This window comes from Protopterus annectens, chromosome 6.part0, assembly GCF_019279795.1.
Source record: "Protopterus annectens isolate FY-2018-M chromosome 6.part0, PAN1.0, whole genome shotgun sequence".
NCBI lineage: Eukaryota > Metazoa > Chordata > Ceratodontiformes > Protopteridae > Protopterus > Protopterus annectens.
Window position 1 is genome coordinate 1,995,048,464 of NC_056737.1, and position 19,611 is coordinate 1,995,068,074.

General features: G+C 39.5%; 1 protein-coding gene across 1 annotated transcript in view; it reads left to right on the forward strand.

The window, feature by feature from the left end:
• The window catches only part of PDE11A (phosphodiesterase 11A), a 3,012,459-nt gene that overhangs the window by 2,752,251 nt on the left and 240,597 nt on the right, over positions 1-19,611 (forward strand). The window contains exon 18 of the mRNA XM_044075310.1: positions 4,361-4,435. Within this exon, the coding sequence (XP_043931245.1) occupies positions 4,361-4,435 (75 nt within the window). The remainder of the gene's footprint in view (positions 1-4,360; positions 4,436-19,611) is intronic.

Sequence of the window (19,611 nt, forward strand, 5' to 3'; positions counted from 1 at the left end):
CATACAGGGGCGGCGTATGACACGTGTGGGGGGTTACACAATTGACGGGGACGGAGGTTTGGATATCCAGAGCCCATGAGCCCACAGATGGCAACAGTGGAACTGATATCCCCACCCATAGGCAGTTGTGACTGTTCCTTCACTGCCCAGGACGGGGCTGTGCTGGGGGCTGTGTAGGCGGGGCAACAGGCATGCCCGTTAGTTGCGCCACCCGTGCCTCGAGCTGGCATAGGGGCTCAAGAACAGAGTCCCGAATCTCCCTACGCACCACAGTCCAGACGCTACAGAGGGTGAGTGGTGGTTCTCCTCCAGCCACACTTGCAGAGGGGGGGTGAGCCCCATCCCCTGCAGCGCTTCCACCCGCAGGTGGCACAGGGCCATCGGAGGAGGGTCCGGACTCGGCACTAGTGCCAGGTGCACTCGCCAGCTGAGGTGGGAGAGGTGGGTCCGCTGGAACCCGCCTTCCCTGTCGTCCTATGTTTTGCATTATGTCATGACAGTTTGGGTTAGTGACATATAATACCATTCACAATTAGTTGTAACAGCATGCATTAGTATTCCCATTAACCAAACACCCAGATATTCACACCATTGAACAGCGTGCATAACACATGCATAATTTGAACAGAAATACACAGTCCAACAACATGCAGGGTTAATTGATGGCAACAGGCCATCAGGTGCGGATGTATGAACAGGGCAGATGCATCAACAGACATGCAGATATATATGACCCAACAGGACAAACGTCCAGGGGTGTTAATTGTGATTGCACATACCATTTTCACGTGGAATGGGTTATATGTGGTTATGGGGTGGGGTAAAGACAGTAATATTAACACCTTCGAATAACAATACATATGCTGTACATTTCTAATAGCTACAGTTATATACACACTACTGTTCTAACTACAGTTTCCTATATGATAACTATTTCACCTTGGTGATAGGACTGTTACTGCAACATCAATATACATTTTAGTGTTCTTCATACACATTCATATCTAGCTTTGTTCAGCTACATCATCTTGCTACATTTGCTTTATATAGCTGTAGACAAGTGTGGATGTTTGGTATATCACACAATTATCCTATCTGCGTATTTCAGACTGAGAGCAACATATCCAGATTTTGGGATACACATTCCACATGCAGCAACACTTTGAACAGATTTCGCTGTTTGGTTTTGAATCTCACATGCATTTCATTCTGTCTTGACTGCAGTATACTTTATTCAGGGGTTATTACTACTGTATTGTTGGATTCATGACACTTTCTCACACTCTCTCACTTGCTTTCATTTTACTATTCAGGATGGTACTTCTAGGATTTATTGACATGTTTTAACAGTAGTTATTACAATCCTTTCCAGGAGTCTCACTTCTGTCATGTTTCAGTATTTCCATAGGGATATATTTCACACATGTGATTTCATCATCTTCTGCAGCTATACTTTTCAGCCTGCTGCAGGTTGTGTACTATTTTCTTACAGGCAGGGCATTTTTATTTCAGAATATATGTCGGACAGTTTCATGTTTAGGTTAAACTTACAGGCTGAAAACTCTTGTAATCAAGCAGTACTTGCATACACTTTCACACTGTTACTTGCAGATTTTATACCTTACTGACTACACTGCACTCTTTTGCTGACTGTCATACTTTTATATTTCTTTACAGTTACTGGTAGTGGATTACTGACCTGCCTGGTGGCGCAACCGCACCAGCCTATCGGCATAGGCTCTGCGGTTCGCAGAACGGACACATGCAGCTGTAATATAAATGAAGTAATATTGGAATACACATCTCCATAATATCAGCTAGTTTAATTTTTTACATACATAATTAAATGTTACTTACTCAGTAGTGGGGCGTTGGGTGTTTGCCGGGCCTCCTGGATCCAAAGGTTCAGTTGGTCCTGCTTGCGTCTCTTCAGGTCCGCATGGTGGTGACGAACCTGCTCACCAGTCCTTGGAATCCCTGTGGCACTGGTGAGATCATGAGCCAACCGGTCCCACGCCTCAGCCCTGTATGCTCCCCAGAGGACCTGGCCCTGCATGAGTTGGGCCTCATGATTATGGACTAGGAGCCAGACCATGTACCTGGACTCCTCAACACCCCACCTCTGTGCTCGAAAGCGACTACCCTCTCCTACTCCTGTCATTCTGCCTGCAGGTCAGTTCTACAATCGTTTATGCTGTGTATTCCCGCCTATGGGGCTTATTTAGTCCGTTTTTCCCGCACATATCTGTGATTAGCCATTTTGGAATTGTATCAACTTCAGTAAACCTGCATTGTCATGCTCTAGTTTGTATTCATTCCTATATATTAGCTATTATTGCATTTACAGGTACTGCTGTCGTGGCTTAGTGGTTCTGTACCTTGACTATGGTGTATAGTATCCTGGGTTCAAACCTGGCCACTGCTTTTTATTTTTCATGACTGTCTAGACATGCTGAGGGGTGTGTCTGTGTAAAGGCAGTTTTGATACGGCTTGCTCAACGTTGCCCATCGGTTAGCTCGTTTGCGCGGTGCGCAGCTCCGCACAAACGGGGTGCGCTGGTTTAAGCCTCATTTGGCTATCGGCACACATATTACGCTCAGCTCAGTTAGGGCACATAGATTTAGGGTGTTAGACCACTGCTCAGCTACAGGCACTCATTTTGCACCAGTTAAACCACTGCTCATCTACGGGCAGATGCACTCACTCTGTTAAACTGTAGCTCAGCTATGAGCACATCTGGCATTTTTTATTCTTTTGTTACCTCACATGTCTTCAATATAAATGGGCTATTTCATTACATTTTACATTACTTGTGGTTTTATGTGTACATATTTGTCAGGGACTTGTTTCCTGCTTATTTTGCCAAAAAAAAAAATTGTGTTGTGGGGGCTTGAGCCATGAATGCCTGCTTTTCAGCCAACATCTCTACCACTACGCTATTGCTTCCTGGCTTATTTTGCATATTTAGTTCTTATATGCTTTCCCACTGACTGCTAACTGTAGCTGCACTACGGGCATGCCCACGCAAACGAGTGCACTCACGGTTAAACATTTTTACAATTTAAAAAAATATATAAAACATGTTTATTTATATGTTTTCTGTTCATAGTCTGTGGGGGCATGTGTTGTGTTCTGTTTATTCACATTTCCGTGGACTCTGTCGTGGGTGTTTCCTTTGGGTACTTTTCCTCTTCTGGGGGCGTGTCCGCTTACAGGGCTCGGCCTACGGACACGCCCCCTACTGTCTTACACGGACCGTGTTGGCCTTCAGTGTGATTCAGCATGCTCTCATTAATATGCAGAGCATGCTGACATCACTCCGTTTAACTGCAGCCTCCGTGTATGAGTTATAACTCTTACACGGAGGCTTCGTGAATCCTGCCCTACATTTTTTTTACAAGGATGAAATGTTTAGCCTACTGAATGTTATCAGTGCTTATTTTAATGGCCTTCATGCCTTCCCCATATCACATTGGCTTGGTGTACACATGTGCCACTTCCACTGTTTCGAGGCCTCAGTTCCACATTCACTGTTGGCACTTGTTTGATTGTAATCTGTTGGTGTGATGTAGTATTATCATGCCCCGAATTGTGTTTGGGAATGTGAGACAATCTGTCACTACATGGTAACTGGTTAGTTAGAAGTCAGATCTCAGTGCATTTGATTTCTGTTGTGCAATTCATCAGAACCTACACTGTTTTCTACAAGAAGCCAAATTAAATTAGAGACTTCCATTATTCTGATTTGGTTTTAAATATTATACAAATGTGGATAACCATTTCTCATAGCTTTTTTTCAGTAAGAATTGAGGTCTCAACTACAGAAACTTCAAGTATTGTGTAATTATGTCTTGTATATTTGCACTGAAATCAAGGATATCCATAAAATTAGGGATGTCCAAAAATGTAATTTAATGACAATTAATATGTTTTTTTCACATTATATTCAATCAGTCCAGGAAGAAGTGCAATGATAGAGATGGAACTCAGTGAGGGTCATTTTGAAGCTCATATTTATTACTTTCTATGTTCTTATTCTCTTTTCTACCACCAGAAGCATTGCTACTTTCACAAGTGGTTTTACAGAACACTGAAACATGCAATCATGTAGTCACTGTTGGAGATGCTTGTTAAAATGTGCCTCACACTAAAGCAGTGTACCTTGCTTATTTCCAGGATAAGTATTTTGCAATTATTTTTCTTATGTGTGTCCATTACAAAAATACACTTTACAAAAAGGTTATGAAAAATATGGGTTTAGCATTGAATTTTGCTGATGGAAACTTAAGTCTCCATGTATAGATATAACTAAATTAGCTATCTTGATTTCATTTAATATTGATTCTGGTTGGCTTCCAGGTGGCAGAATTGGTAACCAGTGAATTCTTTGAACAAGGAGATAGGGAAAGATCAGAATTGAAACTCATCCCTTCGGTAAGTACTGCCATATTTGAAAACGGCATCATATTATATTACTTCCATTTTCATTCGGCCAGTTTAATCTTTAGCCAAATGTTTAAAGCAATGTGCATTTCAGTACAAGTAATACTGGTTTTGATTTCTACAATTAAAATGTACATTCACTTTCTTCCTTTGCTTTGGAATGCTGTTGGTTCCTGCTGTCTGCAAGTTAAAAAATAAACACAGGATTTTTTAGTAAAGTGAAATAAATAGCATATTACATTACAAGACAGGATTCTTAAACCTGTGAAGTTCATATTATCTTTAATGAAAACTGGGACCCAGCTCTATAAGTATGAATCATCAGAAATACAGTTCTTCCTAAACCAGATTATCTAGCCAAATTCATGAAATGCACAAGAGTTCTACCAGGAACCTGGTGTCGGTGGTAAGAGCTGTGGTAAAAAAAGACTGTTTACACAATGCAGTAATCGATTCAGAGACATGTTAGCTGCAGTGAGAGAATACCTCATCAGCTAATTTGCACATCAGTAAGTTGCCCTTAACTACTTCCCTGCTGTAGTTAACAGCTAATTTGCATGTCAGTAAGTCGCCCTTAACTACTTCCCTGCTGTAGTTAACAGCTAATTTGCACGTCAGTAAGTCACCCTTAACTACTTCTCTGCTGTAGTTAACAGCTAATTTGCACGTCAGTAAGTCGCCCTTAACTACTTCCCTGCTGTAGTTAACACTGGAGAGCCATGCATCATTTTGGCACAGGCACTCCCCCTCATTCACTCTCCCACATATATAAACACTTTCAAACACAAACAGTGACATACCTCTTACCTGTACTTAAGTTGACAGAATGTCCCTGATGTCTCTTATGTTTTGTCCCCACCCACTTAAATCATAATCCATTCAGTCACTCAGTCTAGCATTAATGGATCAGCCTTTTACAGTATGGATAGCAATATAATTTCAAAATTCTGAAATACATATATTATACATCAGTGTAGGTCTCTATTTCTACTGATTTTTTCTGATATATATTCTATGGAGAATAATATATATATATATATATATATATATATATATATATATATATATAAATAACAAAAATGTTATTTACAGTCTACAAACTGAGATACCTATCACTTATACACATGATCTTTTAGAAGTTCTAGTATTTATAAAGCATCTGGCCAAATAAAAAAGAATATATCTGTAACTTTCTGTATATCCTTTATAATGTTTGACCAGAAACAAATGTCATATATTTTTTTAAATAACCTTGATTATACAGCTTTAAAGGGTTGCAGTTTAATCCATTCATCCATCCACAATCCCTTTTCCCATTTTTCCACATGGGGTTGGGGTGGCACTTCAACAGTGGCAATTATTTAGAGCTAAAGTTTATACCACTGGGTGGCTAGCCCTGCATTGGTAGTTCTTCCACACACACACACACACATACCTATGGGCACTTTAGAATGTTCAGTCCACCTACTGCATGTCCTTTGGACTGTGGGAGGAAACCAGAGTACCCAGAGGAAACCCATGTGAACAAAGAGACAACATGCAGATTTAGCACAGAAGACACCTGAGCTGAGAATAAAACCAGGGAACCTCTTGTTGTAAGGTGACAATGCTACCCATTGTGCCACCCTTTGCAAATTAATCATCTTTGTTCAGAACAATGGATAACAATGAATGACAAGTGGGTGTCAATCTTCCATATCCTCTCTCTTCTAACAGCTGAACTGTTTTTCAAAATAATTTAAGAAACCTGGCTTTTCTATACAACTATATTATGCAGAAACTCACCTGAAGTATATTACTTATACTGATTAACAGTCATACCTCTGAGCTGTCACGATTTTTACAAAATGTCTAGATTTTTGCCTCATATTTTTGGTCTGTTCCCTATAAAATGTGTGTTTTTAAAGCAAATTAGTGATAATTTAATTCACTAAATAGTGACAGACATTTGAGTTTCAGACTTCATATACTTCAGAGAGTATATGGTATCACAAAATATGTTATTCTAGCAGTCTTCTAAGTTTATAAAAGAACAGTTTTTAAAAGTTGTCCCTATTTTTGAGCCTTTGCACGCGCGCGCGCACACACACACACACACACACACACACACACACACACACACACACACACACACACACACACCGTTATTTTTGGCTTTTTCCAAATTTCTTGTGCTTAGAGGTTGAGAGATATGCTCATAGTGCCTCAAATATATCATTTAGCATTTTAGTATTTTCTAAAAAGGATCATAAAATGCTATTAGGGTGCGCAATTAGTAAACTTAAAACATTTTACTCTTAAAATGCATGTCATTATGACAGCATTGCATAGATCTATTAAAAAACATTAAAATGCATTACCTAGAAACACAAAGTATCATACAGTTCTTATCTAATTCTATCAACAACTGCAGACTACTGCATTGTCTTTAATACGGTACTACAAACTAATAAAATAACAGCTCCTAAATGTTATGTTTATTGTTATAAATTAATTACTAATTCCTCATGAACTATTTCTACACAGGTCAATGGTTTATTTGTAAAAAGTTTGATTATAACAGTGTTGGGGTCAATATTCATAGTGATAATTTATTTTTCAATAAATTAAAAATAGCTTTGAAGCTATTTCTCTGTCTTACAGAAATAGGCCAAATGAATGCAAATTTTATTAACTGAAAGCTGTCTTATCATCCACTGTAAGAAGTTACCATGAATAAAAAATAAATTAAGGAAAGGAGTGTAATTACTACTAATGTTAAATTAAAAATCAACATAGAAAGCACAGAATAAACATGTTTCTAAAAGCAGTTCCATAGTATTTAGGAATGTTGAATTTATCTTAGTCTGTTTTTTCATTCTGTGTGTTATTCTAACATTCTTTTCATGGTTATACTGAAGGTGACTAAGTTTTCAATTGCCTGTAATTCTAAAACTTCCTTGTTCAGCTCTGAGAAGGAATAGGAGGATACTGAAAGTCTACAGGCACCAGGTTTAGTCTATCTTGGCATAAAACATACTAGCTCAGCTGTAGCTGCAAGCCTTATGGAGGGGAATATACCATGACATTGCAGATGTGTTTGAAGTACACAGGGCAACCAGATGCACACATTAAGGGGGTGCTATGCTTTATACTGTATAGGTTATACAGATAAGTGCATGTTTCATTCACAGTGTGTATTAAACTTTGTAACCCCCCACAGTAACAGAATCTGTAAAGGTTCTGTGTTTTACATATCTTTACCTGCACAAGAGTAAACAAGACAGATCAATACATGCCACACACACAGCATGAGATGCTCAAGGCATATTCAGAGAATCACACTCAGTGGTAATAAAGAATATATTCTTGAGCTGGATGAAGTGCAAACCCCTTGAAATGTTATATGACTATCCAGAAATGCTCCATCTTAGCACTTACGGTGGCAGACAGCTAACACACACACACACTGGAGTAATATAGTACATTGTTTCTGTGGGGAGAGCAGAGGTGTGGTCATGTGGAAGGGAAGTGTAGTAGAATGATTGCTTCCACGTCATGTTGCCAGGGATGGAAGGCATAACTGTTGTTCACCTATTTTTTTGAATCCAATCATGAGTAGCTCACCTACACAGTGTGCCCCTCAACATAAGCCCCTAAGGCAAAACAGCTTGCCCAATACACTAATCATAGGTGACTCGATAGTGAGGCACACTGATGTCCCACTCACTAGCTTGAATAAGGAGAAGGTAACAGTCAGCTGTCTGTCGGGTGCCAGGATCTGACACATAACACACTCACTCAGGTCACTCCACAACAAGTACAAGTATGACTATGTCATTGTCCATATGGGTGTGAATGGCCTGAGACATACCTCCCTGGACTACATGAAAAGAGAGATGGAGGGGCTTTTGGATTATGTGGCCCAGGCAGGTATGACCCTAGCCTTGAGCAGCATCCTACCATCACCCAGAATGATACCGCAGTACAAGCAGAAATGATTGACTTCAACAATTGGCTAAGTTTCTGGTGTCATTCTAAGGGGATCCAGTATCTGTCTGCTTGGGATGACATGATTGACAGACCAAAATGTTTTCCAAAGATGGCCTGCATCTGTCACCCTAGGTTTCCGGATACTGACTAAGGCTCTTGCCACCCCTATAGTGCCTTTTTTAGTCAGTGCTCAAAAGACCAAATTACCACCATAACAGCTATAAATAAATGCAATCTGAGGGTCATGCTGCTCAATGCTAGAAGTCTAAATGTCAAGATGCACTTGCTCGAAGCATTCCTCAAAATGGAGAACATTGACATTTGTGCTGTAATGAAGACCTGGTTTAAAGCAACAGAAAGCATCCCTGTGCTACTAGGCTATAACTCATTCCACACCTTTCGGCCCCAGAAAATGGACCAAAGCTCCAAAGGCGGTGGCGTCTCCATATTTTTAAAGGATATGCGCACCTCCAGACTAGTAGTGCAGCATAATGCATCAGAGATACTTCAGGTACAACTAACAGTGGGTAAGATGGAGATTCAGGTCGTAGCCTGCTATAGGTACCCAACCATGTCCCAAGACTCTAATTCCACACTCCTAAGCACCCTAGAAACTATTAGGGTCCAATCCAACACTCTCATACTGTGTGATTTCAACTACCTCTCCATCAACTGATGAAAACTCATGCAACCAACACACTTGCCCAATGCTTCCTGGAATTCATTAATTCCAATGCACTGGACCAGCTCATTCTTACCCCCACTAGAGGAAGCAACATCCTTGACCTGGTTATTACTAACATGGGAAACCATTGCTCAACACCAATAGTCAATTCCTCCCTGCTTAGATCCGACCACAAACTAATTACCATGGAAATCCACATCTCATCCACACCCCCTGCAAAGGCAACCACCACGAAAAACTTCTCCAAAGCTGTCTTTGGGCTCCTAAAAACAGGTGGCTAACTTCACAGCACCCATGCAAATGGAAAATAGGTGCATGACCACCAAATCATACACCAATGCACTGTACAAACATGTATATAAATGCATGGAACTAGCCATACCCAACAGAACCAAGATACTCTCCTCCAAAAAAAGGAAGCCAATCTGGTGGTCCCCTGCCATTAACAAATTGTACAACAGAAGGAAGAAATTGTTGCAGAAAAAGGTGTAGTCCCAAGACTGGAAAAACTCCCTTATTAGCCTTAACAAAAAGTTGAGATCCCACATCAAAATCTCTAAAGCTAGCTATGAAGGCAGAATTGCAGCAGACACTAAAAACAACCACAAAGCCTTCTACAGTTATATCAAGAATCTCCACGGCAATACCCAGATTTGCTCTGAGTTACTGCACAATGGTACCTCCTGTACTAAGGCAACAGATATTGCCAACATACTGGCCGACAGATTCAGTGTCAACTTTACCCCTCCCACCCCCCCAAAGGACCAATCACAATACCGGAAGAATGCCAAGCATCCAGCATTACTGCAGCACAGGTTAAAGCTGCATTGTCCTTGGCCAAGAATACAGCTTCCATGGGACCTGACAATATATCTGGCTGTGTTCTACATGAACTACAAAGTGAACTAGTACCACACCTGTGTGCCATGTTCAATCACAGCCTCACCTCAGGCTTTGTCCCTACAGAATGGTGCACTGCTACAGTCATCTCTCTCAATAAAGGGGGAGCGACTACAGACTCTGGGAATTATTTCCCCATTAGCCTGATGAGTCTGATATGTAAGGTTATGGAGCGCATCATCATGGACATAATTAACAAGGATACAGAGAATCTCCAGACTCTGGATCCCACGCAATTTGGTTTTGTGAAGGGTAGATCATGCCTGCTCAACCTGGTTGACTTCTTTGAGTCAGTCATCAGAGCTGTGGATGAGGGCAAGGCAGTTCATACAGCCTACCTTGATATGGCCAAGGCCTTTGATACCATTCCTCACTCAGAAATTATTGATAGACTCACCAAACTAGGCATCAACCCCTATATCACTAAGTGGGTTGCAAATTGGCTCACAGATAGAACCTACAGTGTGAAAGTAGCAGACTCCAAGTCAGAATGCTGACCAGTCACAAGTGGAGTCCCACAGGGATCAGTCCTGGGTCCTCTCCTGTTTGGCATCCACTTCTCTGAAGTCCAGGCCAACACAGAGGGACTCTGGCTGACCAAGTTCACCGATGATTGCAAGCCGGGAGCCATTATTAACTCCCCAAGTAATGTAGACATCCTACAGAAAGGCCTCACTGAGACCAACGACTGGTGTCGAAGCCATGGCCTTAAGCTTAATGCCAAAAAAAAGCATTTTCATTCCCTTTGGGAAACACTCAGTTCCCACTAATTACCACATTGATGGTAGCCCACTGAACACTGAAGGCATTATAAGAAATCTGGGGACACAGGTTGACAGCAACCTCTCCTTCGACCACCACATTGCCACTGTGGTCAGAAGGTCCTTCTAAGTAGCACATCTCATTACCAAGGGTTTTGCATCCAGGAAGAAAGAGGTCTTCATCTCTCTCTACTCTTCCCTCATTAGACCAATCATCGAGTATAATGCCCCATTTGGCATGTACCTTACTAAACACCTGCAACAGCTGGAAAGGCCACAAAAGTACCTCATGAAGAGGATCCTAGGCCTTAAATACATGCCCTACATAGACAGACTAAAAAAACTCCAGCTTTTCTCTGTCTCATATCATCTATTAAGAGGCTATCTCTGCTTGACTTACAAAGGCATGTCTGACCCAGCCCTGTTAGAAATGTTACACCTAAAGAAATCCCAATCCCTTCACACCACTTGTGCCAGGGACCTCAACCTCATTACCACAATCAACAGAACATGCTAGAGGGACAGGTTCATAACCCAGAGGCCGCCCATGCTCTGGAATAGACTTCCCATACATGTCAATCAGAACACCTCACTGGCTCTTTTCAAGAGAAATCTTGATGAGTGGATGGGAAATAGAAAGTTCACCCTGGGGCTCACTCCAGTGGCTCTACTTAATAGGCGCATCAGGAACTAATGGTGGCATGATACCAGGGCACTTCTATAGATTATGCTTGTGAAGGCTCTAGGGCTGTTGGCCTAGTACACACCTATGAACCTATATATACAGATAGGAGCGTCTCATTTGTATACTATGCTTTGAATAGTTTTCTAAGAAGCTTGTTTACTCTATGGTCTTCCTTAGAATCCTTCTATTTCCTTACTTATTCCATGGCTTACAGTACATAATACAGAATAAATGAGCCACTGTAGATCCCCACACTACCCCCCTTTTTTGTATCTTGTTAAATCCACCAACAATAATACAATATGATAAAATATTGCTAAAAACAGACTTTTTATTCCTAACTGTCCAAAAAAGGAATTAAAATGTTTTAATAATTTTTAGACAAGTTTTGTTTGTACTTTTGATGTAGATGCACTTTTCAGTTTCTTTTTATATGCAGAAACAGCTGTTTGGACAGGTGATAATGGCCAGTAGACCATAGGCATATTAGCCTGTGGAATATTGTGAGCTTTCATGAATCAGCAAAGAATCATTAAATAATATGAGATTTTCTAAACTTATTTTCTGAATCATCAGTCTTACCATCAGTATCTGAACAGCATATTAGTTTCCCTTATCCTACCAGGAGGGGTGTATCTCATCACCCTCTGGGGAGTCCCCTCCTTTCACTGGAAAAGTCTGTTACCTAGCCCAGTAACTTTAGTACCAAGTATTGAGCATAAGAGTCAGTGAACAGAATGTCATTACTGTGGGCAGATGCAAGACTTTTTATGCATATTCTACTCCTGTCATAGTTCTCATCCAGAACCCTGCCTAGACAAGGGCTGCAATGCTGTAACTTTGGGTGTGTGCTCCCAGGCACAGCTTCATTGCTAGAGTTATTACCTACTGTTCACACCTTGTGACCTCACATATAATTCTCAATGTACACCTTGTCCTTCACCAGATATCAGCTAAACAGTGGGTCCTAACTTCCTGTGCCTGGAGTGGATGAACCCAAATCCGCTGCTAAGTTTCATCTTCACAGCAGGTTTCTCTGGGTGCCGGGCTAATCAGATGTCTGTCATGGGCCTGCAGTGATGGCTTCAGCCATCTGCTCCATGGAGCATAATTTCAGATGTGACCAAGACATTTCTGCAAAAGTGACTTCACTTAGATCTTCAAAAACTCACATTTTATAAAACATTCGACTAACTAGTTTCACCATTTATAGTATTTGTTGTGCCAAAGAAAATCGTGCTTGAGTTTCATTTTTGGTTCATTACATGTTGCCTGGTAAATCAATTGCTAAGAGCTGCATTTGAAATATATCACTGAACAAGCAGACTTCGTAACTTGTTGACTTTTTCCTGTGGCAGAGTGCTAAAATGTTTTTAACATTGTTCAGTTTTCATTTAGCATTGCTGTTTGCTATTAGTGCCGTCAAGCTGCTACTATGGATATTGATAAATATCTGTGTTATGCTGAGATCATTTATATTATTCTATTTTCAGTTCTTATATAAGGGTTGACTGAGTAGTTAAGATGGAGACATCATTAACTACTGTGGTACATTAAACTGTTAGGATATGACTGCTCCAGTATCATGGCTCAGTCATTTAACACATGATACTAACAGCAGGACTGTTTTCAGTTTTTAATCTTTAAATACCAGTAAAGTTGTTAAATAACAACTACAGATACATAATCTAGACCAGAAAAATGTATCTCATGTAAGTTAAAACAACTGATTTGGACTAATCATGTGGTTACCTGATTCCAGATGAAGGAGCACCTCATCACCAAACTTATCAAAAACGGGGTATTAACTGACTGGTGAATTCTATAAACACTATTAGCTGACCACCAAAATATGATTTTACTATAAACTGGAGATAATAATGAATAAAGTAGCTGTAAAAAGCAGCTCTGCCCAACAGCTTTAGAAGTTATTTTTTATTTCCATAGCAGTACAATTGAAGTTAGTGGATGTTAGCCAACAGTATTCTCCTCTTCTTTTGGCTTTTCCCGGTTAGGGGTTGCCACAGCGTATTACCTGTCCGCTAATCATTGGCAGTAGAGTTTTACAGTGTTGAGTTGCCAGCCTGGCACCCAACCTTCCACGGAAGGCACACACATGCCTATGGCCAATTTAGAGTGTCCAATCCACCTAGAACATGTCTTTGGGAGGAAACCAGAGCACCCAGAGGAAACCTACGTGACCACAGGGAGGACATGCAGACTCCGCACAGAAGGCATCCCAGCCAAGGATTGAACTGGAGAACTTCTTGCTGTGAAGCGACAATGCTAACCGCTGCACCACCGTAGCCACCCAGCCAACAGTATTCTCTATTCTTCATTATTGATAAGTCCTGTGTTTGTCTTGCTGTGGACCCAATTTGCAATGAAGAAAAATCACAGACTTCTAATCAATCCCTTATTTTAGTAAAATACCAAGTGAAACTGTATGTTCAGGAATTAACCACGACTCAAATAAACTAGAGTATTTTTCTGAAGAAATATTGGTAATAAAAGTCAAAAGTGCTAAGCTGGTATTGTACTGCTGTTCACTCGGTGAGTCAGATGACAATTTATGTCCAATCCTTTCAAGCAATCACTGTCTAGTTCATATGGCAGATGCACCCAACATGATCAATGAAAGTTAACACATAATATAAATGATATATTATATTTAATATATAATAAATAACATCATACGTTTGTAGGCATTATACTTGCATGTACTGCCTTAAATTCCAGTCTTTTATTCATCCAGTCATTTCATGCGGCACAACTGTAAATACAGACCTAATGATGGTTCACTGACACAGAAGCAGGGTGGCCTAAGTTCAGTAAGTGGATCCACAGTCACAGAGCCTGCCAAATGGGATCAAAAGCCAGTCCCTCTCAGAGGGTGCTGAAAACAGCCTGTGGTTGGTTCATAACAGGTGGTGTTCTGGAATAATATAAGCTGCACAAATTGACTCATGGGAATTTAGCAGCACTGCTGGTCATCTTGTGTAGGGAAGCATGCATCCCACTGTGTTTTTCTGCAACACTGCACACCAAAGGCTTAGTTATGGCCACCAGGGCTTTCAGCTACTGATGGCCCATTTTCCTGCCACTGAATGCAAACAAGGAAACATTGTGTGATTGCATGGTGAACTGCTAATTTAAGATGTGGCTGAGAAAAAAGTAAGGTCAAACTTGAAGAGTAAAACCTTAAGATATGCAATTACAAGTATGACATTTATATCCCTATATGGTCCACCACTCTGTGTTGAACATTTAGACTACCACATTTTAATTTTCCTGACACTTGACTTTGCTTCTTCATGACACTCTTCATGATTTTCATTCAGTCTTTGTCATGACTTTTTCCTTTGTTCTAGTTCATTGTAGACCACTTCACTCCCTTTTCCAAACTGGAATGGCTGTTAGAAAGAAAGGAGTAAAATCAGTATGAAAAGACAGACATTACCCCACTCTCCCCTCTTTATAGTTCCTTAGGACTTTGCCTCATATTACCCACCCTGTGTCTACTAGCACTCTTATCATCTTTCTCACTATTGTTTTTCTCTCTCTCTCCCTTTCTCAGTGTCTTTCATTCCCTCTTTCCCAGTTATCAGCTAACTTTGACCTCTATCTTTCTAGCTTTCTTTTACCTTTTAAGTTTCCTAATTTTTATTGTTTCTGGAGAAACTGATTTGTCCTTTTAAGTATCTGTAATATGTGTATGTGCATTTTGAAAATTGCAGCCTTAGACATTGTCATGACGTGCACTCAAGGTTACCCAGTTATCACTCTTGGCAATGTGACGAATGTCAATGGACACCAGCATCTGAAGTAAAACAGCAACTTTAATGGCTCCCAAAATGGTAGGATAGCAAGAAGTGTATGAGTCTGATGTGCTCTATTTGTGGGTCTCTAGGAATCTGTCTAGAGGTGATATGGTCTCTAGCAAAATATCAATATACCACAGTTGCCATTGGGTCTGAAGTCATGGTAGGCACTAAACCTAGGTATGGTGGGAGTGCTTTATGGTCATTTAAGCCATGTTTCAATGATTATACATATAAGGATGTCCTCTAAATGCAGGAGTGCCTCAAGGTCAGGTATTTTGTTGCTCAAACATCTAGTTTTGAGTTTAGCTACTATAATTTGATCCTGTTTTGATACTGAAACATCTGCTATGCTACAATGTTCTTTGAATGTACTTTGCCTAAAAAGCACTATGCTGCAGAAAGGGTTTACCCTTATGCAGAAACCTTTAAACAAGATGTTCAGACCACCCCTTGCAAAGTAAGTAAGAATGTCAAGTCTCTTTTTGCATGGTGCAGAAACTGGACACCCCTAGAATGACACTAATTATATAGCCAAATGTTGAAGGTAATCATCTTTTCTTTGTCCCTAGTTATCATTAATGGAGAAGAGAGGATACTGCTCTGTATCATGGTCTTGTCTGCATTCACGATATGCACAGAGAGCTCAGATATGCCTTTAAGTATCTCCCTTAGGGTTTTTCACATTAGGTCATTCACTGCCAACATATGCACTTGCCATGCTATAGTTCTATTTTTCTGATGCAAAGGTCCTAAGGACCCTTGAGATGTCTGAGAACCTGGTTCCTGGAAGAAAATTGACTGTCACCCTGTCTTTGTCTAGCCTAATGAGTCGAGAATCTGTGTATCTTATTATGAGTCACAAATCATTAAAACATTTTTGTTAGTGGAGTTGTCTGGGAAGGTTAGGTAAAGATTTATTTACGGTGCAAACATATGACATTATTTTCTATGTCAGGATTGGGTGCATAGCATGTTGCATGTTGGTACAATGCTTACAGTCTGTGTATTTTTGTGAGAGGGAGGCTTCCATATCTCTTAAACATTTGCATGTCTCACAAACAGCTATTTGTGTTTAGTAAGAGTTCTTTATCTGAGAACATAAAGCAATTGCTACACAGCATTAGGATTCCTAATACTACAATGCTGGCAACATATGTAAAACAAGAAGTCTGACTTTCTATTCTGCCCAGTGTGAAGTAAAATTTGATTTGATTTACAGAGTTATAGAGCTTAAATAGAGATTCTTGATCTACTGAGATAGTCATTGGTTAATGGGTGGGTAGTATAGTTACATATAAATGTCTATTAAGTAAATACATGGGTTTAAATGTAACTGTAATAAGCTCACTTTGGGAACCTTACCTTGCATGATAGTATTGTTGAACTTATTGTGGTGGCTGTGAACTAAGTTATACAATGTGGCGGTGCTAGGGGTTACTACTACCTACCTTTAGGGTACTATATGCAGCTATGTATAATTTTCTGCAAATGAAGGTTGCAAGGATAGTTTGTTGATAGTATCTGAGTGAGTTGGTTATATTAGGAAAAGTTACAGATGAAAGCACCTGCATCTGTGGAGTGCATGTTTCATCACCACTGCACTATACTAAATATAGGTCCAAGTAATATAAAATAAAATTAAAATAACCAATGAAAAACAGACAATGCTCTAACCAATAGCATGTATCTTCTTCAGAACTGGAGTAATTATACTTCTGTCACACGATTAACCACTTCAGGTAATAGATGACTCACACACCTGGCCAAAACTGGCTGCTATAACTTTGAAAGTACCTAAAAACATAACAAATACATGCAGCAACACTCACTTATTTATTAACTTATATGACAATTTAATATTTAGAAAAAGTCTAGCCAGTTTAGAGAAATAATAATATTTATTTCTATAATACAAACAGGAATTGGAATATGAAGTGTGAGAAAAAACACAGTAATGGCATATTTAGATAGAGAGTCAGGGGAGAGAAATTTATTAAAGTAAGGAAATAATTTGGTGATTAATTCATTTAACATCACAGAAACCACTTAAGTGCACTGCAAACTGGAAAAAATGACTACAATTAATAGCTATAACTTCAAACTCAGATAAAACACAGTAAACATCCTGAAAGTGATATAAACTGCTCAAAACTGAAAAAAAAAACAGAAACTGCTCAAAACGGATTTAAACAGCTAACCAGTTAGTGTGTAAGTGTGATTGCTATTTTATAACGATAATGGGGATCCCCAGTGATATGTATCTACCAGGAGAATGAGAATGTTGGCGTATGCAACAAAAACTGTGAAATTATCGTGAATATCCTCAACCTTCGAAATATGGATAGGGAAGCTGTTCTTTCTCTGTGCTTTTAAACCAAACAAATGTGGGACCACTCCCCGCCAAATCCTCAATCTTGGAGAAGTGGTAATATCGGCTATCATTTGACAGTGGTTTGGCTACATGTAGAGGGAGCCACCATCATAGCTGCAGAAGGGAAAGTAGTGTATTGTGCAGTTTTAAAACTAGGTGAGAATGATTTTATTTCATTTCAGTGTCATTAGGGTGCCCGCTGTCATCTGAGCCTATATAGAATCTGTATATAATTATGTGCTGGAGGCCTCACAAAGACCTAAGGAGAGACAAGTGAGGTTTTTTTTTTGGGGGGGGGGGGGGATTGGGAGTTGCTTGACTTTTTGGAAGTAAACCAGGATGTAGCTGGATAATAGGAGCAGATGCAGTCCAGACAATGTTCTTGACAAGTGAAGGTACACCTTTAGAAATCAATGCCCGAGGAGACATTGAATTAATCTAAGCCCAGAAAGTATCACTGTAAATTTAAAGTCATGCATGTACTTTGAGAAAATGGATGCCTTCTCTTTATGATTTTAGAACACATTTATCAGGTTTAAAATATTAAAATATTAACTCTGGCCTACACCATTCGGCAGGATGATTAGTGCCTATTTGATAACATCCCATTGCATACTACATTTTCTCTGTCAGGTACCTCTTACATCATTATAGCATACTGTATCACCTTAAAATAAGAGAAAGCTTTCTAATTTATAACAACCGTAACAATCTTGTCAGACTGTTAACTGCGTTAAGGGACAAATGAACACACTAAGTTGCACACACAAACTTTAAAGGCATGAAGAACCACAACAGAAATAAATTAAAAGACAGTAACAGTATAACAGCCAAGACTAAATTACAAACTTTATTAAAAGTTGTTCAGTGTTTCAGCAAGAAGCCTTTAAGAACCAAAGAGTATACATAGATGGACAGGATTGTATAACATCAGAATTGCATAAATCACAATGCAAGTTAACAAAATTAACTACATCTCTTGATTAAAATTCCATGATGTTAAGGTGTGAAATTTAAAATTAAAATGATCCTCTTTCTGTAGGAATTAGGTCTTAAGGGCATCCCATCTAAAAACACAGAATATTCTAACACAGTAAAACTACATAACTAAGTAGTACTACCATCATAACATATCCAAGCATGTTTTGCAAGTACATTTAACCATCATGTATTCCTTATGCCTCTGATATGTTCCTTGACGTAAATTTAAGTAGCCCTCTGAGTCTGGCCATTATAAACCAGTCCAAATAAAATTTGGCCATTTATTCAAAATTTGTAGTATTAAATGTGTAGCAACCTGTACAGTTTATTGCATTTTTGGCTGTTTCAAGTCACACCGAGATAATGTATGTATCCTGTAACAAGGCATAGTTAGCAGGCACATCTCTCAACATTCCAGAATTTCACATCATTTTAATTTTTGTCCCTGTTCCTTGTATAATTGTTCCCTGTAAAATTCCTGATTATCTGGCAAATCATCAAGCATCTCCATCAGTAAATAATGATAGTCATGTGAGTTTCAGAATTTACATCCATCAAAAATGCATGTCAATGCAATAGCTGTTATTCTAGCAACTTTCTAAACTTATAAGAGAAATATTTAAAATCTACCCCTGATTCTGGGTCTTCGTCCCCCATTATTTTTGTTTTGGCCAGTGTTTTTTTGTTCTAAGATATTGAGAGGGATGTTATCAGGTCTTCGTGCACTGTTTATTTTTAAATCATTAAAATTCTATGGATTATGAGACTTCGCATTTTTACTGTCATGGGAAGCAGTGCTGTGTGTCACATGAAAATGGTCTGGTGAGAAAAAGGGAGATTAAGGCAGTATATTTAGCTTCAGTGAAAATATGGAGGACAGCACACGTTTCCTTGATGCTGTGTTAGCAAATAAGTCACAGTATTTCTTGTCACTGTAGTTTTGAACTATGAAATGCAATAACAAAAAAAGCAGAAACATTCCCACACT